At 41.7% G+C, this 23,483-nt stretch overlaps 2 protein-coding genes across 2 annotated transcripts; both read left to right on the top strand.

The window, feature by feature from the left end:
* Positions 1 to 12,876: 12,876 nt before the first annotated feature.
* LOC133795721 (photosystem I P700 chlorophyll a apoprotein A1-like) lies at positions 12,877 to 23,264 on the top strand. Its single transcript, XM_062233174.1, has 2 exons — positions 12,877 to 16,766; positions 23,179 to 23,264. The coding sequence occupies exons 1-2, from the start codon at positions 15,812 to 15,814 to the stop codon at positions 23,262 to 23,264; spliced, it is 1,041 nt and encodes a 346-aa protein (XP_062089158.1). The 5' UTR covers positions 12,877 to 15,811.
* On the top strand, positions 13,059 to 13,883 carry LOC133795720 (uncharacterized). Its single transcript, XM_062233173.1, is given in 3 exon segments — positions 13,059 to 13,097; positions 13,491 to 13,612; positions 13,614 to 13,883. Coding segments are annotated over 3 exon segments (270 nt in total). The 3' UTR covers positions 13,723 to 13,883.
* Positions 23,265 to 23,483: the final 219 nt, after the last annotated feature.

Raw genomic sequence — 23,483 nt, forward strand, 5'->3', positions numbered from 1 at the left:
CCACAGCCTTCTAAAACCACATATATCCTAGCCAAATGACCTAAATGCCCCTAGGTCATTTAAGGCTCTAAAACCAACTTTAGGGCAATTTTGACATTTTCCACCTACACCGTTAATCATAATTAACGCTTCCCTTTTCCCGCTAATCTCAATATTCTCAAACTCCAATATTTCACATCCCGTTACCCTTTAATACTCGGTAACACTCTAATCATTAAAGCACCCCGAGACTCACCCCGATCCCCGAGCTTAAGCCTGTTATGACCAAACCGATAATTAACATTTCTTTGATCGTCTCATACCAAATGGCTCGAACAAACCCACATCATAATGTGGTCTCAAATTATATCACCGACATGCGAACAAATAATCAATTTACCCTCAACGGGCCAAATTACCATCACACCCCTGTATAAAGAAGTATGGACTCACATGCATGCATTTCACATCATATCATAATATAATCAACATATACATGCATTTAATCAATTAATAATACAATTAAGCAAGTATGGCCCTCCCGGCCTACTGTTCACACCGTTAAATGCATCGGAGAATTTGGGGCTTTACAATATCCAACTATGGTGACCACTCGATCAAGACACGGTAACGAGGCGAAAAAACATGATGGGCAGGAGGCCCATCATGCCGCCATCTCCGGTGAGCAAAACCTTGAAGTTCAACAGCGGCCAGGCAAGCATCCAATAGGCCAGGATGACATTGGAAGTTCGGCACCCCGGCCACCTAATCCAAACTCGTATTTTTACACGGCGGTAGAGATGGAGAATGCTCAGCTGAGGAGTCAGCTGGCGAAAGCTAATTAGCAGATTAAGGAGGTGTTAGCCCGACTACCCCCTCTTACAACCGACGCTAACGTCGGAAATAGGCAAGGTGAGACTCATAAGTCCCGCCGGGGTAATCGGTCCAGGCCTAGCCGCTCGGCCAGACCTCCGACATCCAACTCTACTCCCTCATCGCACCGCCAATAGGCAATCTTCGAAGAACTACCCAGGGCCGAGCAACAGTATAGCCGCTTGGTCCGAACTTCAGCTCCCAGCTCACAGCCAGCCTTGAGCGCGCCCAGGAGGGCTCGAGGGAATTCTAGAAGGAGATCCTGGGAGGGCTCACAGCGACAGCCCATCCCGGCCAGCCATCCTGCTCCCCGTTCAGATCGCCAGGCGCAAGACCCGCAAGTTTGCAGGGCCGAAAAGCCCCTACCTAACCTGATTTGCCCTAACGGAACCAGGATTGCATCCCCGGTCAGGCATCATCTTTCACCAATAAGATATCTGTCACCTCCTCGGCCTATTCGAGATATTCCAGCTTATGGGAGCAGCAGGAGAAACCCGCCTTCCGCAGGACCTTCCCATCGTAGCAGGGTGCCCAGAGAAGTCCCGGATCCTCACCCCCAGAGGCGGGCTCTGAGCTTCTCTAACGGGAGCTACTAGACCGGAAGTCGCCGGAGTGACCTTTCTGGCGGAGACCTGCACCAACGCCTAAGCTCGGCGCAAAGTCCTCAAGCCACCCCGAGGGGCGACCTACGCGATCGCCTTAACTCTCATAGGGGGGACCCGGTAGGAAGTGGCATCCATGCTCGCTCAAGGGGAGACCTGTCCGAGGTGCGTGACGGCGGGAATGTCCCAAATAAACTATCTCAAGATAGGAGGGGCAATAACCCACCAAACGTATACAATGGATCCAGAGCTGTTGAACAACTCCGGAATAACCAAGGAGACCAGGACAAAACCCTTGAGCACTTGGCTCAGATGGAGGAGTTAATGAGGAAGCTCCTGTCGGAGAAAGAGAAAGACGAATATGATTCGGGGGACGAGCTTGAGCTCTTCACCCGCAGTATAGCCGCAACGGCATACCCGCCCGGTTTCCGTATGCCGCACCTGTCCAAATTCAACGGAGATGGAGATCCGTTAGATCATCTGGGTATGTTCAATACCCTGATGATGGCCCACAACATTGGCCCCGAGCTAAGGTGTTTGATATTTCCCTCCACACTGACTGGGCCGGCCAGACAGTGGTTCAAACGAAGCAAGAAGCAGTCAATCAGCTCCTGGAAAACTTTCCCTATTGACTTCAAAAGAGCATTCCGAGCCTCCCAGGCTGCCCGCGTCAAGGCCGACTCCCTGGCTAACGTGAGGCAACAACTCGACGAGCCTTTGAAGGCTTACTTGAGCAGGTTCGCGAACGTCGCCACTCGGGCCAGAGACGCAGATGACAGCTCCAAGCTCATGGCTTTGAGGACTGGAATCCTCGTCGGAGGGGGACTCTAGAATGAAATACAAAGGAAGGGAGTCAGCTCAGTAAACGAATTCCTAAATAGGGCCCAGGGGTGGATCAACTTGGAGGAGGCCCAAGCCTCAGCTGCAGGAACCAGCCAGGTCCCTGAGCAGCCCGCTGGAGTGGGAACGGAGGTCGTGACAGCGACCCAGAACGTTACACAGAATAACCAGTTCGATGGAGGCAAGAGAAAGGGGAACGGCGAGGGCAACCAGCACGGCCCAAAGAAGAATAAGTCTGTAGAAAAATTTAAGCCAGTCTACGCGACTTATACGGAGCTCACCCACTCTAGGGAGAACATCTTCCTAGAAAACTCTGCTCGCCTCCCTTGGAAGAAGCCGGAGCCGTTAAAGCACCAGAAGGGGAAGCGAGACCCCTCCAAGTTTTGCCGTTTCCACAACGACGTTGGCCACAATACCGACGATTGTAGACACCTGAAAGACGAGATTGAGACTCTCATAAGAGCCGGCCCCTTGGCTCAGTATGCGCGGAACAGGGTTCCAGCAAGTCGACCTGCTCCGGAAGTCCTGGTCAGTCAGCCCGGGTCCCGGGTAGATCAAGACGTACCTCCTTCAGTGATAGGAGGAGAGATATCCACAATCTCTAGAGGTCTTCATTTGGCTGGCACGAGCAGAGGTGCCCAAAAGAGGTACGTCAATGAACTCAAGGCCCATAATGGAGTAGAGTTCGTCCCCGAGCAACACCTGCCAAAGCAGCAGCGATTGGAAAGGCAACCAATCATTTTTACTAAAGAAGATGCCAGCCACGTTCAGTTCCCTCATAACGATCCTCTGGTCGTAGCCGTGTAGCTCGCTAATCGGAGGGTTAGGAGAGTGCTAATCGATAATGGGAACTCGGTAAACCTTCTATTTGGATCCACACTGGAGAAGATGGGTTTGGCTGTCGCCGAGCTGAAGGCGACCTCCATGATGCTTTATGGTTTTTCGGGAGAAGAATCAGTGGCTATAGGGACGATCGAGCTAGTGATCACCTTAGGAGAGGGACCTCGGACAGTCTCAAAACTCCTTGAGTTCGTGGTCATCGACTGTCCCGCCGCATACAATGCCATTTTGGGTCGACCTACACTTATAGCTTTTGAAGCCATCACCTCCGTCTGCCACCTCACGCTGAAATTCCCTTCTTCCACAGGGATATGCACGGTCCGTGGCGATCAGCTTGCTGCCAGGGAATGCTACAGCATTTCCATGAAGGGAAAATCGAAACCCAGGCAGCTAACAATGGCTGTCCAAGGTGGAGAAGAGGAATCTCAGGAACCTTTGACTAATCCTGAGATTGAAAGACCTCAGAGCGCCGAAGGGGAAAGTATCGTCCTAAGTGAGGATATCGACCCCCAAATAGGCGAGGACAAGTCTGAGCTCTAAGCTATTGAAGAGCTCGAGGAAGTAAATATCGATCCACAAAATCCTTCATGGATGATTAAGCATGGGAAAAACCTCTGCGGCAAGAGGAAGGAGGAGCTGTCTAGATTTCTGCAGGAGAACCTGGATGTGTTCGCATGGTCACACGAGGACATGGTGGGAATCAGTCCAAATGTCATCATGTACACCCTTCATTTGGATAAGAGCGTTCCTGCAAAGTCCCAAAAACAGAGGCGCCTGGGAACAACTTGGGCTGAAGCCCTAGAAGAAGAAGTAGTCCGGCTCAAGAAATGAGGCTTTATCCATGAAGCCAAGTTTCCGATTTGGGTCGCCAATCCTATGCTAGTCCCGAAGCCCAACGGAAAATGGCGGACCTGCATCGACTTCTCTGATCTGAATAAAGCCTGCCCCAAAGATTATTTTCCCTTGCCAAGGATCGACCAATTGGCGGACACCACGACGAGGCACGAGCTCATGTCCTTTATGGACGCGTACTCAGGCTATAATCAGATCGCCATGAACTCAGGGGACCAAGAGCACACCAGCTTCATGACCCCAACTAACGTCTATTGTTACAGGGTCATGCCGTTCGGACTAAAAAACGACGGTGCTACATACCAGATATTAGTGAATAGAATGTTTGCCAACCAGGTCGGGAAGAACATGGAAGTGTACGTTGATGACATGCTGGTCAAGTCAAAGACTGCCGGTAACCATGTTTCTACCTGGAAGAATGCTTCAAGATATTAAGAGAATACGGCATGAGGCTTAACCCTCAGAGGTGCACTTTCGGGGTCGCGTCTGGAAAATTCCTGGGTTTCATTGTTAACACTAGAGGAATCGAGGTGAACCCCGATAACATCAGGCCATTGTTCGAGCTTCCCTCACCCAGGTCGGGTAAGGACGTTCAAGGCCTGACAGGAAGGGTGGTAGCCCTTAATCGGTTTATTTCAAAATCCACCGACAAGTGCCTGCCATTCTACAACCTGCTCCAAGGAAATAAGAAGTTCGAATGGACAGAGGAGTGCGAGAGTGCTTTCATCGACCTGAAGGCACATCTGGCCGAGCCGCCCGTATTGTCCAAACCAAAGGCAGGAGAGCCTCTTTTCCTTTACCTAGCTGTCACAAAATATGCAGGTAGTGCCGTATTGGTCCGTGAAGAAGACCGGGTTCAGAAACCGGTCTACTACATCAGCAAGAGACTTCTCGGGGCCGAATCCCGATACCCGTTGATGGAAAAATTGACGTTTTGTCTTATCACGGCCTCCCGAAAGCTCAGGCCATATTTCCAGTCCCACTCAATACACGTCATGACCGATCAACCTCTAAGGCAGGTTTTGCAAAAACCCGAAGCATCGGGACGCCTGTTGAAATGGGCTATCGAACTCAGTCAGTTTGAGATTTTGTACACCCCCCGAAATGCTATAAAGAGTCAGGCCCTGGCCAATTTTGTGGCAGAGTGCACAGGATTCAGGGAGGATACTATGGAAGGGTCACCCCAGGTCACCTCGACCCAGGCATCATGGAAGATCTTCGTGGATGGCTCATCTAATGAGAATGGCTCCGGGGCTAGAATCATTTTGATATCCCTAGAAGGGCATAGATTCCACTTGGCGCTGAGATTCGGATTCAAGGCCTCCAACAACGAGGCCGAATACGAAGCTTTGCTGGCCGGGCTAAGGGTAGCCCAGGAGCTGAAGGCCAGCTCCGTTCAATGCTTCAGCGATTCCCAGCTCGTGGTAAGCCAGGTGTTAGGTGAATATCAAGCACAGGGAGCCAAGATGGCTGCTTACCTGGCCAAGGTAAAAGTCGAACTGTCCGCATTTGAACGAGGCTCAATCGAGCAAATACCTCGAGAGCAGAACGCTAACGCAGACGCCCTCGCCAAGCTCGCTACCTCCGGGGAGACGGAGGCTTTGGGGTTAGTACCGATAGAGTTCCTGGAGAAACCAAGTATAGAAGAGGTCGGGGCAGAGGTCGAGATGATTGATGCCAGACCGACCTGGATGACCCCCATCCTCGAGTACCTTACCGAAGGAAAGTTACCCGAGGGGCGTAATGACGCACGGCGGGTACTATACCAGGTTCCAAGGTATACGATGATAGATGGGGTGCTATACCGACGTGGGCATTCCCTACCCCTCTTACGATGTGTTCTGCCAGGCGAGGCAAAGGCCATCTTGCAGGAAGTGCACGAGGGTTTTTGCGGGGATCACACTGGGGGGCAAAGCTTGGCCCTAAAAGTCTTAAGGCAAGGGTATTACTGGCCCACTCTATCAAAGGACGCGATCTCGTATGTCAAAAAATGTAACAAGTGCCAGCGATTCGCCACAGTTGCTCGAGCTCCCCCAGTCGAGCTAAAGATGATCTTGTCCCCATGGCCATTTACGGTCTGGGGAATCGACTTGGTTGGCGCCCTCCCTACTGGAAAGGGCGGGGTTTGCTACGCCGTGGTGGCTATCGACTACTTCACAAAGTGGGCTGAGGCAGAACCTTTGGCAACAATCACTTCCAAGAAAGTCCTCGACTTCGTGGTCAAGAACATTATCTACCAGTTTGGGCTGACGAAGAAAATCGTATCCGACAATGGGACTCAGTTCGACAGCGACCTCTTCATCGAATTTTGTGAAAGGTACGAAATTGTGAAAAGCTTCTCATCCATGGCCTACCCCCAAGAAAATGGCCAGGTCGAGGCTGTCAATAAGATGCTAAAGGCGAGCCTTAAGAAGCGACTAGACGAGGCCAAAGGGGTCTGGCCAGAACAGCTCCCCCAGGTTCTATGGGCATACCGGACCTCGCATCGGACTCCTACGGGTCATACTCCTTTCTCCCTGACTTTTGGGAGTGAGGCAGTCCTCCCTGTCGAGATTAAGGTATCTTCGCATAGAGTCCAGGCATATGACCAGGACCGCAACCACGAACTACTTTGCGCGTCCCTCAACCTGATTGATGAAAGACGAGAAGATTCGCAGCTTCAGCTCGCGCATTACCAGAAAAAATCACTTGTTATTTCAACTCAAAGGTCAAAAAACGCGCCTTTAGCATTGGCGACCTGGTCCTCAGGAGAGTCTTCTTAACCGGTAAGGATCCCAAAGATGGAGTATTGGGACCGAACTGGGAAGGGCCATATCAAATCACCGAGGTCAGAAAGGGAGGAACTTACAAATTAGCTCGGCTCAATGGAGAGGCAGTCCCACGAACTTGGAACGCCATCCATTTGAAGAAATATTATCAGTAGCACCCTTGTAAGGCTAAAATGCCACCTTTTTTTTTTTGTTAAGCAATGGGAATTAAATCTTTGGTTATTATTGTGTATATTTGCGGATGTAATCTCAAGTAACCACAAAAGACCCTTTCCTAGTTACTTGGGGGGCATATGGTGCCTGGACATAACCAGGTCGCCTTAAAGGCTTAGAAGTTTATTCAAATCGATTGATCGATGTTTTTCTTAAAAAAAAACGAGATATTGATAAAGGATTAATGCAAACTAAGTCCTATCTTGGATGTAACCAGGTCGCCTTAAAGGCTTAGAAGTTGATTCAAATCGATTGATCGATGTTTTTCTTAATAAAAACACGAGATATTGATAAAGGATTAACACGAACTAAGTCCTATCCTAGATGTAACCAGGTCGGCTCAAAACTTAGAAGTTAATTCAAATTAATTGATCGATGTTTTTCTTAAAAAGCACGAGATATTGATAAAAATTAACATGAACTAAGTTTTCAAACTAACGTCCTGGACATAACCAGGTCCTAAAACTTAGAAGTTGATTCAAATTGATTAATCGGTGTTTTTCTTAAAAAGCACAAGATATTAGTCAAGAATTAACACGAACTAAGTTTTCAAACTAACGTCCTGGACACAACCAGGTCCTAAAACTTAGAAGTTAATTCAAATTAATTGATCGATGTTTTTCTTAAAAAGCACGAGATATTGATAAAAATTAACGCGAACTAAGTTTTCAAACTAACATCCTGGACATAACCAGGTCCTAAAACTTAGAAGTTAATTCAAGTTGATTGATCGTTGTTTTTCTTAAAAAGCACGAGATATTATATCAAGAATTAACGCGAACTAAGTTTTCAAGACAATGTTTGGGGAGCAACCAGGACTCATCGTAGAAGTCGGGTCAAAATTGGTTAATATGTTTTTCTTAGAAAAATATAAGAGTATCAATCATAGCACCAACAAAAAAAAAAAACAAACTAAGAATATTACTGAAGTGCATAGAGGCAAAAGGATATAAACCAATTAAAAGTAAAGATTGATAAAGCCAATTTTCTCGAGGTAAAAAATCCTCATACAAAAAAAACAAAAAAATATATATGTGTGTGAAAAAGAAAAAGAAAGGCCCTAGGCTCCACCGGGCTGCTCCGTTGAGGTCGCCGTCTCGCCCTCCTGCTTGGCCGCTGTGGAGGTCTCCCCGGTCTCAGAGGGCACCTCTTGCTGAAGACGAGCTTTAAACCCCTCTCGGAAGGACTCCCAGACATCCGCTCCTAGGAAGGAGAAGTCGCCATCCGGGTTGAAGAACCAGCAGTGGTATAACATGTCCTCCATGGCGGAGCTGGAAGCCACCTTCTCCTTTTCCAAGGCGGCCTTAGCCTCCTCGGCCTCGGTTTTTGCAGAGTCTAGCACGGCCCGGGCAGCCCTGGCCTCCTCAAGTTCGGCCGTTACAGCGGCTAGGGCGACCTTGTTAGCCTCAGCCTCTTCCAGCTTGGGGCGGGACGCGTCCAGCTCAGCCCGCGCGGCCGCCAAGGCATCCTTGGCCTCCTGTTCCTGCTTTTGGGCAGTCTTTAGGGCGGCCAAGGTATCTTCTGGGCGGCCAAAACAGCCTGATGCTCGCTCCTCATGTCCTCGAGCCGAGCCTTGGACCTGGATATGCTTCGATGAAGAGCCAAGGCACCCTCAAAAACAAAGAGGCAACTGCCTTAGAAAAAAAAAGAGAGAACGTGCGATGCATGATAACCAAAGAGTACAAAATGTAAAGCCAGCTTACCGTTAGAGCCATTCCCAGGGAAGACTCTATCACGCTCTCTGGGCTCCTTGTTTCGATCGCCCGTAGGTCCCTTTCGGTGGCAGTGTAGTAGTGGTTGACGGTGTAGGTCGCCGTCTCGTACACCGTCCTCCGAAAGACGTTGTAGAGTCCAAGAACTTTACTTAGCTAAGTTAGATAGTAGTATAATAGTAATAATAGTATTATCTTTATGACTGTGGATTTATTGGTTCAGACCAGGATTTATTTGGACACTTATAGTAGTACTTGTAGATTTTCTAAGTTTAACCCATAGTTTAGGAATATTAATTTTAACCTAAGGTTTGATTAATATGATTGTTATTGAGGATAATATTTATTATACTATAAGGTTTAGATAAGACCCAATAAGATAATAGCACATGTCATGTATAGGTTTAATAATGATTAAGTATTTTGAGGAATAAATTTATTAAGGTTAAAATTTGAATACCCTAGAGTCAGTCAGCAGCTTTGAAAACGTTAGAGGGCTTAGTCAAGGCTGTTTACTCAATTCAAATTAAGCTAAAAAAATGTGTAATTTCGTGTTTAAATATTTAGTGTATGCCGATATATCGCAGCTATAGGGGGCGATATATCGCAGTACGAAGATACGAAAAACACGAAACGTTGCACGATTGCCTCGGGCATAATGGCCCAGGCGATATATCGCCTACAGGGGGCGATATATCGCCTCCTTTAGTGTGTTTTTGAAAGTTTTCAAAAATGTTCTCATTCAAATCCTTAACCTCTTGATAAGTCCAGCATCTTTCTGAACGAGTCTTCAGCCTCTGCTGAACGATAATTCAAATGATTTTCACTTAAAAAGCCATTATTTTTATTCAAGTTAAATGAAGATCTTTTCATTCCTAAACTCTATAAATAGGACCTAGTACCCAGCCATTTATTCATCTATTACTCTAAGTTCAGAGGCTGCAAATTGCTAGGTTAGTGTGAGAGTGTAAACACTTGGGTTAGGAATTATAAGCTTGATCACTATAAGCTTACCAAACACTTGGGAAGTAAGATTTATTCACATTTCGGTTCAAGGTTTAGATTGGTCATATAAGTCTTCAAGGTATTTCCAAACTCTAGTTCAATTGGTATTATTTTCTTTAAGTTCTCATAGTCTTCTACTCATCATTCTAACCTTATTCTTTATTCTTGGTTAGGAAATCTAAGTTCTTGAGCATAAGATTCTTGGTAAGTGTATTTTGATGGTATAGTTCCTTCATCACTTCCATCCCTTTCTTCAATATACTCACCCTGTTATAAATAGTTTTTAGGAGTGTTCCAAGGTCCCAAACCTGTACTCATATCCCGGTAATTTCGGTAAGGAAAATAGGATAGGATTTATGTGTTATATGATTTTATATGTTATCTTATGATTTTATGTTATGTAATATGCTATGTTAAGTATGTTTGTAGACTTGGGCATATGACCTATACAACTAACAAGCCCCAAATAGATTATGGGCATATGACTTGCTTAGCTAGCAAGACCCCACTAATCTAATGGGCATATGCCTTGTTTAGTTTATGGGACCCCAAGTAATAATGGCCATTATAGTATGTATGTGACATAAGTGTTATGATATGTTTTATGTTTTCTTATGAAATTTATGTATATGGTCTATGTGTTAGATTTTCCTTGTTGGGCATTAGGCTCACTCCTTTTTTGTTTATATGTGCAGGAAAATAGCTTTAGTGGCGGGAAAGGTTCTTGGTAGTTTTGGGCATGTGTATTGAGGCGGAATGGATTCAAAGAGCCGAGAGTTTCGATTCGAGGATGAAGTCTTTACTTATGGTTTTATGTGTATTTTTCCGCACTCTTTATGTAATCTCTTTTTAATTACCATTATGTTAAGTTTTGATTTTAAAACAATGGGATCCCATATCCTACTTGAGATTTTATGTAAGATTAAAATTTGTTTTTACAAGTTTTAATAAAGTCATGATCTTTTCACTTGTAAGTTCTGTTAAGGATTAGGGTCTATGTGTAGTTTTCATTAATGGTCCAAAGTCTAGAGTAGTTGGGTCATTACAGACGTCAGGAGTTTTCTCCAAGGCCTGGGGGTCCACCGGAATGCGCACCTCGGGGACTGCGATTGTCAAAATCCTGGGCTCCGCCTCCATATCCCGAACAAAGGCGGGAGCTCATGGAGGGGGCGGGGGCATCTTCTCCACTACTGCAGGAGGTAGAGGTACCTTGGCCTGGGCAGCTGGGGTCTGGTCTTTCCCCATTGCAGGGGACTTGGATGGTGTCCCAGCGGCTTTCTTCGCCACCCGGAGCTTCTTCATTTTGGGCCTAGAGGCCCCAGCAGAAGAGTTCCCTCCGGTGAACATAGCTTGCAGGTCTTTGTTCCCGGGCTGAGACATCCCCTCTGGAAAAACAAAGACAACATTAGTATACAAGTAAGCATTCATGCAAGAACAACAAAAATAAGAGGGAAAAAGCGGAACTCAAGTATATATATATATATATTGAAAGGGATCCTACCCCCCGAGCTAGAAGAGGAATCTATGGTCACGACCATCGGCCCCGGAGCTTCTACGGGGGAATCTAAGACAATGACTTCGCGAGCTGGAACAGGTTCTGGGTCTGAATCTGGTTCGAGACTAGACTCTTCTACATATTGCCTAAGACCCGGAGCTACAGTACCCTCCCGAAGAGAGGGCCACCACCGGAGATTAGTCCCATACTCCTCAAAGAAAGCCAACCTAAAGGCTAAGGTGTTGTCTACGACTACAGTACCCCTAGGACGGCTACTCTCGTGATCCAGCACGAGTCGGTCGACACACTAGAGTAGGGTTACGTCGAGGTCTGGGTCATTTCGATGGCGTTGGACGGGCTGGTTGGGATTAAACCTAGCTAACCGAGGATCGGAGGTGGCCCTATTTAAGCCCCTGAACATGTAAGGATTACCTTGCCTAGAGGGGCCTACGGCTGCTCCGGACCGGATCCTCTCCTCGTCCGTTCCTTGGGCGACCTCCAGTGCCCGCTTCCTCCTCGTCCTTACGAGGGGTACCTCATCCTCGTCCTCGTCCTCTCCTTCCCCCGCGGCCTCCTCCTATGGGATGGGCCTCATCTCGCGAGCTGGGGGAAGCCCCCGGGGTTTCCTCAGGGCCAAATTCTGGCCTGGAGAAATCAGTTTGCATGCCAACATCATCTCGTCTATCACGAGCTGGCGATAGTCCTTTTCACTGGGGGCAGACCCGCCAGTGTCTCGTACTGACTTCCGAGGATCACGGACTTGTCTGTCCTCGCGAAAATGGCTGCAGAATTGTTCTAAGTCAGAAACTGATAAAGGGGAGCTAATCAATACTTAACTTACGAGCTAAGAGTAAAAGGTGTTGGAAAAAGCTTATACAGGATCTTTATTTATTTTCATGTATATCTAATATTAAACAAATTAATATGAGATAGCCTAAAACATGTTTCTAAAATTGAATTCAAAGAGAAACAAATAATATAATACTTACAGTATACGCAGCGGAATTAAGAGTCATTCCTTCAGTTTCTCTAACTCTTGTATCCTTTCTGTCGCAGAGTATTATCAAGAAACTGAACCGATCTTCTATTTTCTTCACGATCTTCCAATGTATCCTTAGAACCACCTAGACTAGTGTGGGCAATTCTCAACACATGAGATAGATATAGAGAGAAGAAGAGAAAATAACAAAGTGGCTTAGAAAAGGACTTGTGTTTAGAGAGAATATAAAACTATCAGAAAATCTGACTTGTGACTTATCTACCGTCTCTAATTTCTTCTCTCTAAGCACTCCTTTTATAGACTCAATTAGGCCATTTAATTTAATTAAAAAATCAATAAAATAGCAGCCATTTTGAAGCCCTAGGTCGAAATTATCATGGGCTATAGGCCCGTGAAATTTCCCATTTGATTATAAGCCCATTGGACTTAAAATCAAGGCATGTATTATTTTCTATTGATTTAATTAATTAAATAATTATTTAAATCCTTTATCAAATTAATTATTTATAATTTGAACCTTGATTTAAACTTATTTATTAATTTAGATACCAATTTATCTTAATTAATAAATCTGCCATAATTTCTCTTTTCTTCTCAAAATTACACAACTCTGTGAAACTATCCAAAATTGACCTGGTCAACTTTGATAATTCTAATTGATGATTAAATCTAGATAGCCCCAAGAATTTTTAGATTTAATTGTCTAGCGTATACCGTTATACACACAATACAAAACGGGCGGTTTTTCTATTTTCATTTGGATGAAATCTAATCGGCTTCAAATATTTCTTAGTTTTTATTGATTCCTGTCAAAAGGAATTAATTTGAGTAAACGTTTCATTTTAATGAGTCTGTTTTTATGTTATTTCGTACTGTAAAATGCCTTTGTTTGTGGGATTTTTTATTTTTTCACGAAAGGTAATTAAAAGAAAGTATAGAATGAATTTCTGCCTATGTCTAGATCTCGAATAAATGGAAATTTTATTGATAAGACCTTTTCAATTGTAGCCAATATCTTATTACGAATAATTCCGACAACTTCGGGCGAGAAAGAGGCATTCGCCTATTATCGAGATGGTGCGATTTGATTATTATTTTTTTTATTGAATTTAGTTATTTATTTTAGTTATTTATATCTTTTATTTTCTTAGTCTTAGGAGAAAGACGCATTATTATTATTTGGGATAGAAAGAAAAAAATTAGTAAAAAAAATCTACGCTTGTTGAAGGTGAAGTTTTGTAAATAAAACAAGCCCTTCTGTCGTGTATCCCCGATTAATGCAGCCTCAAATGCTTCAATCGTCGATTCTAGAGTATTGAGCGAAAGGTTAAGACCTATGGGTTAGGTCAAACCTACTCCCCTAGTACCAATAGGAGGCATAGAGGAAGAGGCACTACTACTAGGAATCAACAACACGAAAACTTTGTTATAAATTATCCCTTTCCTTATTAAGATCGGGGCTAACAAGAATGGTTGGGACAACAAACATCCATCTCGTTCGTGTTTTGGATACCCGTATAATCATCGAAGACTGTTGAAGTGACTAATTCCTGAAAATTAAGAGGCGGTTAAGACAAAGAAATTGCTGGAGTCACCCTTTTTTTATCTAGTACTAACATACTTGATGTTAAGGAAAGATCTTTTCCAAGAAGGTTGGCTAGAGATTTCTTGTAAAAACACCAGCCCCGCTCAGTTTATAATGAGGATATTTCCATTTTTTTGATTCCATGTATTATTTTTATTATGTACATAAAGGAGGAGCCGTATGAGATGAAAATCTCATGTACGGTTCTGAAACGGAGATTCGTTGAATCGAATGACGACCGTAACGGATGTCGGCTCAATCCGAAGGAAATTATGCAGAAGCTTTACAGAATTATTATGAAGCTATGCGACTAGAAATTGATCCCTATGATCGAAGTTATATACTCTATAACATAGGCCTTATCCACACAAGAAACGGAGAACATACGAAAGCTTTGGAATATTATTTTCGTGCCCTAGAGCGAAATCCATTCTTACCACAAGCTTTTAATAATATGGCCGTGATCTGTCATTACGTGCGACTATCTCCACTATAGAAATAAAAAGCGAAAAGAAAAAAAGAGCGAATCTGTTAATAAATACTCGAAAAAAATAGGTTTTCTACATATGTATCGTCTAAAACAACGATTTTTATCAGCTGTAGCAAAGAAATAAACTTCATAGAATTTGAAAAATGAATCTGAAGAAATAGGTATGCCTAGATACTTTATTCTATGGATAAAGGATCTAATTGATAGAGGAAGCACCGTAAAGATCAATTCGCGAGGTTTTGGGCCGATACAATAAGAACTGCTTATTTATGTCATGATATGACATAAAAGTTAGGAATCAACTTATGTAATAGAGTGGATCCCCTAAGGTATTGAGCAGCGGTGTAGCATCAGATCCCAAAGATAGTAAGCCTTTTCCTTCTTATAATTTTTTAAATTATAAAGGAAAGTCTTTTTCAAGGATTCTATATAAATTTATATATGAAACCGAGATAGTTACCTTTTTATAAAACTCTAATGATAGTGGAAATGCCTATACTTTATGAAGGTGGGAGAAAAGAGAAAACTGATTAAATTATTAACTAAATTAGTAAGCAAAATTCAAGTTTGAAACTCATAACCTCTTTCTTTTGGTTAACTCTAGAAAAAATGGGATAAATCCATGAAAAATCCCATTCAATTTGATAAAGGGACACCAAAAGAACTTGACTGCTGAGCCGTATGAGGTCGGAAACTCTCAAGTACGGTTCTAAGGGAAGGAATTTATCCGCCTATTCCGACCGGGGAGAACAAGCCATTCGGCAAGGAGATTCAGAAATTGCGGAGGCTTGGTTCGACCAAGCTGCCGAATATTGGAAACAAGCTCTAGCGCTTACTCCTGGTAATTATATTGAAGCGCAGAATTGGTTGAAGATTACAAGGCGTTTCGAATAAGAACACTTTTTTATTATTTTTTTTATTATTATAACTAAATAGAATATTATTTAGTTTCGGATTTTTTTTCTATTTGTTATAATCATATATTTGTTATAATTAATTGATTGTTGTCTCTATCAGTCAAATAAAAGGATCATTTCTATGGGAAGAACCAATCACAAAATTTCATTATATCCCTTCTAAAATCGTTCTATTTCATCTGGTATTTCGTAGGGATAAACGATATACAGATAAAATAGAGAATATATTTCTTTTCTGCTATTAAAACTAATAAAAAATAAAAGAGACCTCCGAATGACTAAATAGCAATACTGGGATGTCTCTTAGTAAAACATAAAGTAGCTACCTGTAGGAACTTCGAATTGAGATATGAATACACTAGGTTACCCAAAAAGAAATCGGCATCAATTCAAAACCCAGAATAAAGTTTTATAAGATTAAAAAGGTCCGTTAAGCGCCTCACGACTATGTCATAATAGATCCGAACACTTGCCCCGGATCGACTTCCAGATCATAATTGCTCTAGTGAATAACTAAAGAAAATAGATAGATGGGAGATAGAAGATAAAAAACAACGTCTAAATATCTCTCAGAGGTTCACTAATTACTTAACTATTGGCGGGTCTCTTTGTATGTGTTGTCCGGAAAGAGGAGGACTCAATGATTATTCGTTCGCCGGAACCAGAAGTTAAAATTTTGGTAGATAGGGATCCCATAAAAACTTCTTTCGAGGAATGGGCCAGACCGGGTCATTTCTCAAGAACAATAGCTAAGGGGCCTGATACTACCACTTGGATCTGGAACCTACACGCCGATGCTCACGATTTCGATAGCCATACCAGTGATTTGGAGGAGATCTCTCGAAAAGTATTTAGTGCCCATTTCGGTCAACTCTCCATCATTTTTCTTTGGCTGAGTGGTATGTATTTCCACGGTGCTCGTTTTTCCAATTATGAAGCATGGCTAAGCGATCCTACTCACATTGGACCTAGCGCTCAGGTGGTTTGGCCGATAGTGGGTCAAGAAATATTGAATGGTGATGTAGGCGGGGGTTTCCGAGGAATACAAATAACCTCTGGTTTTTTTCAGCTTTGGCGAGCATCTGGAATAACTAGTGAATTACAACTCTATTGTACTGCAATTGGTGCATTGGTTTTTGCAGCCTTAATGCTTTTTGCCGGTTGGTTCCATTATCACAAAGCTGCTCCAAAATTGGCTTGGTTCCAAGATGTAGAATCTATGTTGAATCACCATTTAGCAGGACTACTTGGACTTGGGTCTCTTTCTTGGGCGGGACATCAAGTACATGTATCTTTACCGATTAATCAATTTCTAAATGCTGGGGTAGATCCTAAAGAGATTCCACTTCCTCATGAATTTATCTTGAATCGTGATCTTTTGGCTCAACTTTATCCCAGTTTTGCTGAGGGAGCAACCCCATTTTTCACCTTGAATTGGTCAAAATATGCGGAATTTCTTACTTTTCGTGGAGGATTAGATCCAGTAACTGGGGGTCTCTGGCTGACCGATATTGCACACCATCATTTAGCTATTGCAATTCTTTTTCTGGTAGCGGGTCACATGTATAGGGACCATCTAGATGATTTTATCCAAGGTACAATGGGGACCATGGGCCTATGAAATCAAGCTCCAATAAGTTATCATAAATCTAACAAATAAATTTACTAACTTATTAATTCCTCGTGACTCCACTATAGACTTGGAATTGCACTCTTGAATTCATAGAACGCTCTATAACAAATATAGATACACTATTAATTATCCATTGTTACAACCATAATTGTCACTCAATCCTCTATAGACGGTCTACAATGAGATAGGACTAAAATACCGTTTTACCCCTCATTGTATTTTATACTTAAAACACTTAGTTCCTTGTAAATGATATTTCGGTAAACTAATTTAATTACTGAAATGAGATCTCTATCATTTAACACCTTGAACCAAACTAAAAGGAAACCATCGTTTCACTTCTTCATCAGAAGCTATAGATGTTCATATCTATGATTAACACTCCCACTCAATTATACTACCGAGTTCCCAAGATGTAAGTATGGGCTAGTCCGTAGGGTAAGCTGGTAACGAACAAGTCAAAGAACTCAAATAATACAATCAGTTAGAATACTAACCACTCAGAATTGAGATTGAATTGACCTATGGTCAACTATATGATATGACTAGAATAGATAATAACTGCATGTTTACTTATCTTATCAACTGTCAATATCGGTCATGTCCGATGTAACAAATACATCCGATCTTATCTACTTTGCTAATGTTCTGGAAAGAACATAACATTGTAATGTGTAAGTAGATCATATCGTAGATTGGCAAGTCAGTGTAAATCCGGTGCACTGACTAATCTTAGGACTAACTTATTTTTGAACATATAATCATATTTATATTCCACTGTGATTACGTCACTATAAATAAGATTAGCTATATGCTCGGGATTTAATAGAAGTTTATATTAAACAAATGATCATGAAAATAAAACATGTGAGCAAAGTGATTGACCAAGTCAAAAAATGATTTCTATTCTTTTATTGATAATAAAATGAGATTACAAAGAATTTGGGTTTTAATTAGGGCATAAAACCCCAACAAAAGGTACTTACAAGGATGGTTGAAGTAATGAAGTTCGCAGTTGCGAAACCCCTTGGACATAAAGAACTGGTCTTTGAAGTCATTGGGGTGGCTGGGAAGCTCGATGACCGCAGACGTGTTTGGAAAGCGGGTCAGGTAGTAGAACCCGTCGCCTCATCCCCGCTGCTCTGGGCTGGCCTTGAGGCAGAAAAAATATAAGATATCCGCCGGAGTGGGGACCTCCCATTCCTGTTTCAGGAACAGATATCTCAACCCCGCCAACAAACGGTAGGAGTTGGGGGGGAGCTGGAAAGGAGCCAACTTCACATAGTTGAGGAAGTCAACGAAGTATTGGTCCAACGGGAGGAAGGCCCCAGCCTTGAAGTGCTCGTCACTCCAAGCCGCGTATTCCTCGTCGAGCAGCGCGCAACTCCGCTCACCTTCTAGGGGAGGTCGGGCGATCAGGGCGCCCCTCCCCAGCTCGATATTGTGGGAAAGGAATATTTTATTCACTTTCCCCTGGTCAGTGATCTTCGAGACGATCTTCTCAGCCTCGAAGAAAGCATCGGCCGCCACCTCGAGCTCCCGCTCCACCGCCAGCCCGAAAGCGGGGATTGGGGAGTCTATCACCACCTTCTTTCCTTTGGATTGTTGGGAGGACGAGCTGCCTGCGGTCTTTTTAGGGGCGTTCTTCTTGGGTCCCATCTGGTCGCCTAGCGAACAAATAAATGAATTAAAGAAATTATAGTTGACAATGGTTTTAATGAAATAAATGAATGAATTGAATTGTTGTATATATGTAGCTTGTGTACTATATTATTGTTAATAATATCAAGGAAATATTAGAAAATTTCCAAGTTCATCTATGTGGTCTTAATCTCATATTAGTACGAGAGGATCGAGATTGAGATAATGAACTAAAATAGTTCATAGTAAAATAAAGTTATGGAATCTTTAGATCAATTACTGCTAGTACGGTCAACTAGTATTATGAATACATGTGACCTAGATCTAGGTTACTAGTGTAGTAGGACACTTTAGTGGAGGTACTTTGCATACTGAGTGTATGTAGTACTGGACCGATGTGATTTAATAATACATTTAAATACCGTTTCATAGTATTACAAAACACATCAATTGATGATCATATACAAACTGATCTTAATCCTGAAGTTACTATGAACTCCTATATATGTCATTTGATCCTTTGATTCATGCGTTACGGTTTGTCAGAACGATCAGGCTAAAAACTATTGTTTTGGGGGACTCAATGATGTATATGGCTGGGGACGTAGCTTAACAGATATGGAATCTATACCTTCTTATAGACTGAATGATGGTTCCCTATTGGGTTGACTTTTGGAACTGAAAAGGTTATTGACGTCAAATTCATAATCAGATTATGAATTAACATTCACTAGTAAAGTCAATGGTACACTAGGAATCAAGATATAATTAAATGGGTAAAACGGTAATTTTATTCCCACGTAATTATGAATCATCAATAGAGGATTAATTTGTACGTAATAATTATATCAATAGACACTTTATGGTTACAATAAAGTACTCAGTAAATATATGTCTTTAATTCTCAAGAGTGCAGTCTCATATTTATTATGGAGTAATCATGAGATTAATAAATATGATTATGGAATCAAAGAGTTTTTGTTAATAATCTTTTATTTATTGGAGCTTGGAATTATTGGCCCATAGGTCCCCGGGGCGACTCTATCAACACTATTAAAGGTAAGATACAATTATGTGAATGGGCTATTTGAGAGAATATTTATTCTTCGAGATAAATATGCCATTATGTGATAATTGAAGTTTCACAATTTATTATTTCATTTGTGCAATTTTTGAAATTGTGTAGAAATAAAAGAAATTGATTTTAATCAATTATTTTATTTAAGTGTGAAAGGATAAATATATATAGTCAAAATTAGTTTTGATTATTATATTTATTTAACTAATAATAAGATGATATAGGAAATTCAAATTTTGAATTTGAAATTTAAGTTGTTATTTTTTCCTTAAAAAGATGATACCTTATTTGAATTTCTAATTATTAATTAATTAAAATAAAAATGCATGACAAATCAAATCTCATTTTTCAAGGAAGTGCTACACGCATAAGTCTTCTTGGACTGCCCTATGCGTGTACCACTACTGATGGTGATCAGTTATTAGTTTTTTTTATCTCATTTAATTAATTAATAAAAAATTTTGAAAAGAGTTTTAAAATGGAATGTAAGACTTTGTCTTTAATAATAATAATAATAATTATTATTATTAAAGATGATGAATTTTATTATTATTATTATTATTATTATTATTATTATTATTATGTCTATATATTCTATATGATAGAAAATAGAAAAGAACTTTTAACGGAGAAGAGAAAAACCGAACAAAAGAAAAAAATTTCTCTCTAGTCTATAATCAAGAGTCTCATGCGTTGAGAGTACTTTTGATTTCCAAATATTGATTCTTGTTCTCTATGTGCCCACCCACCTCTTAAGGTGTAGAGAATGTCTTGGAAGATCTAGGTGTGCGTACTTTAGCGAGGATAGGAAGATCGAAATATATACGAAAAGATTCAAGGATTCTTGATAGGCTACAAGTGGTAAATCCTTTCGTATTATTTTTACATATACATATTATATTGATTAACATATTTCATATTAAAGGATCCTTACATAAAGTTGTTTATATGAAATTTTTTTGTTGTATACAATACTACCATTACCGCAATTTTCGCTACGTACTAGGAACTATTCCTGTTAACCGAGATTTTCGGCAACTATATTAATGAACAATATTTACTAGTAATAATAATGAAAATGGAAGATCGACACGAGGTTTTTACGTGGTTGGGGCGTTAACCAGCCTTAGTCCACGAGTCTATATATTAGAGCTAGAAGAAGCTTTTACAATGGAGTTTTCTAACTATATCTGAACAGAGTTTCTGCCTTCTCTCCCCCCCCCCCCCCCCCCTTCCATGTTGTTCTACAGCTTATATTTATAAGCTGAGGGGAACACCGGGTCTGGGCCGGATCCGACCCGGGCCCATCAGAGGAATGTGTACAAGGGGCCTTTCTAGTGGAGGCCTAATACAAAAAGGTATACAATGCACAAAATTCAAACCAGCTAAGGCCCAATTAGTTGACCTGAGACACAAGCCTTCGCCCGACAAAACGACACTTTGGCTCTGACCACTTCGAGTCACGAGGCTGATTTAGGAGACAAGACTGGTCATGGTACTTGGCTGCGCAGTCTTGACACACCAGTGGACAATCCCGAGGCGACCTTCTCTGCAGGCGAAAAGTGGGGGGACAATGCCCACGCGAAATGAGGTAGTTTCAAGATCCTGGACGCCTGGCCCTTCAACTGGGGAGGAGGTGATCCAGGTCCGTTTACCTTTGGCCCGCTACATTTACCTCAGGCCCGAACCATACCAGGCTCCGGGATAGGGACGCGTAGGCCGCGACGGTCCGGGCGCTCTGGACATCGCCGGGACCATCCAAGCTGAAGATGAACCCGGAGGGACGTCCCGGACCCCTCCAAATGGGCCCAGTCTAGAGTCCCTGGGCCAGCCCCAAATGCCGATTCGGTCCCCTGACAGTGGGCCAGGGCGAAGGCCCAAAGCCCTTCCAGGAAATGGGGATAACAGTTCCTAACAGCCTCAGGATACTCACCAAGAACCATCCTTATCGTCTCCCAAAAATCATCACATACCATCCCATTCATACTCATGATGACTTCTTCCTCTTCTACTAAACACAATCAATCTTTTCACAGGGATGCAAAAAATATCCTCTCAAAGAAGTCCCACAAATCAGCCAAAGAAAGAGCTACTCACGGAGCAATCTTTCTTCAGAATTTTATGATTTCCAAACACAGAACTTTTATACAAAATGACTTTGGAATCCATCCAAAATAACCATTTGCTCAAATCCTACCTCTTTGAGACGCTATATTTACACCAAAACCAGTAGCTCACTTCTTCTGGTATTTGGCCAATGTTTTTACAATAGTTGTCGAGGTACAAACCATGACCTTGCACACATCAATAAAATCATTCCTGGACCAAGAAAGGTTCAAACCGGCTTACCAAGTCCAAATGGACATTCTATCCTGGTTTGCTCCATTGGAAAAATGGAAAAAGATCCTATCGACTGAATGGAAAAGGGTCCAGAATGACAGGCCTACTTTTATATCTACCCACCAGGCCCAAATGTTGCCAGCTTAATGAACTGTTATACTGTTCTCTTTCTTAGTCTTAATGCCAAACTTAATGCAGAATAGAATATAGTTATTAATCCAATATTTAAAGTCTGCGGGTCAAAAGAGGAGCCACTATGTGGTCTTGGGAGTCAAAAATACATGAACATCCAAAAAAGTTTGTTTGAGAAAAATCAAACTATACCTCCTGAGTTATGGCCCAAGCCAAAAGAGGACACTCCTTGGTAAACGTTCCCTTCTAAATATACTTGCAAGATAACAAGGGCCCTTGAAGCCTTCTGCATGACTGACAAATCAGGCCACCAAACTCAAAGAAACTTTAGAGCAAAAATATCTGTCACTATACAAATTGACTGACACTGAAGAGGTAATTTTGCGAAAAAAATAATTACTTTGAAGATTCTCAAGACCCATATGCCGGCTCACTAGATATGCAAGATCATTTTTTCTTCCAGTACACAAAAAAAGAATGGGACATGACATATACAGACTACGAGGCCTGCCCTCCAGCTGGCAGTGATAAGGATGAAGAAGAACCGACAGGATGGAGCCCACTCCACGAGGATCCAGCATATGATTTGTATTACGTAGCCAGCCATGAAACAATTATTAAATAAATAGTATGTCGTTTAGCCTTTACTCTATGCTTTGTTCAGGGGATCTTATCCCTTATCTTGTATGCTTGACTTTATGCTTTGGTTAGGGAATCTCATCCCATATCTAGTCCCAACTATGGTTGGTTAGGTTTGACCATGGTTGGTTGAGTTTGTATGCTTGAGTACATGACTATATAAAGCCATCTTATCTCTTTGTGTAAGACAGAGAATTACGAAATAATAAAATATCAGAGTGTTTATTATAAAAAAACATTCTTCTAAATCTCTCATTCAGAGATTTCTGAAGTAGAGATATTATGTATTATGGATCGTATCTAAAGGCAACTAATATTATAAATTACTAGATTAACTTTTGAGTTAATTAATCTGGCAATCTATTCTTTATGATCATAAGTCACGCAGTTTGGAGTGTAAGTCGTGCTGATCTATAAAAAATTACTGTGTTTATTAATTCGATAGTTTGTCTAACAAATTTATAGCAGGAATACCTAATTCAATATATTTTACTAACATATGTTATTATTTAAATAATATTTTTTGTTTTTTTTTTTGTCTTAGTGGCTGCTAGAAGGCTTTTGATGGATATTAAATTTTGGAGTTTGAATTTGTTTGAACTAATTTGGACTGTGTACAATGATTTGTAATTTCTCATTTGGATCTTGTGATTATATATATGTTGTGAATTTGGTCTCTAATTTTGACTTTAGGTGTTATGAACTTTAATTTTACAATTTGAATTTTAGGTGGATTCTGATAAATTAAATTTAGACTTTTTATTTATTTTTTTGTTTTGACAAAAAAATTAGACTTTGTTATTTAGTATTATATATTTTAATTAGAAATTGAATTGGAATTTGAATTTA

The sequence above is a fragment of the Humulus lupulus genome, chromosome 8 (assembly GCF_963169125.1).
Source record: "Humulus lupulus chromosome 8, drHumLupu1.1, whole genome shotgun sequence".
Lineage (NCBI taxonomy): Eukaryota > Viridiplantae > Streptophyta > Magnoliopsida > Rosales > Cannabaceae > Humulus > Humulus lupulus.

Excerpts from the sequence above, each read along its gene's own strand:
- LOC133795721 (XM_062233174.1), top strand. The coding sequence starts at position 15,812 with ATGATTATTCGTTCGCCGGAACCAGAAGTTAAAATTTTGGTAGATAGG. Across the intron at positions 16,767-23,178 it reads TCTAGATGATTTTATCCAAG|TGGCTGCTAGAAGGCTTTTG; the intron begins GTACAATGGGGA and ends TTTTTGTCTTAG.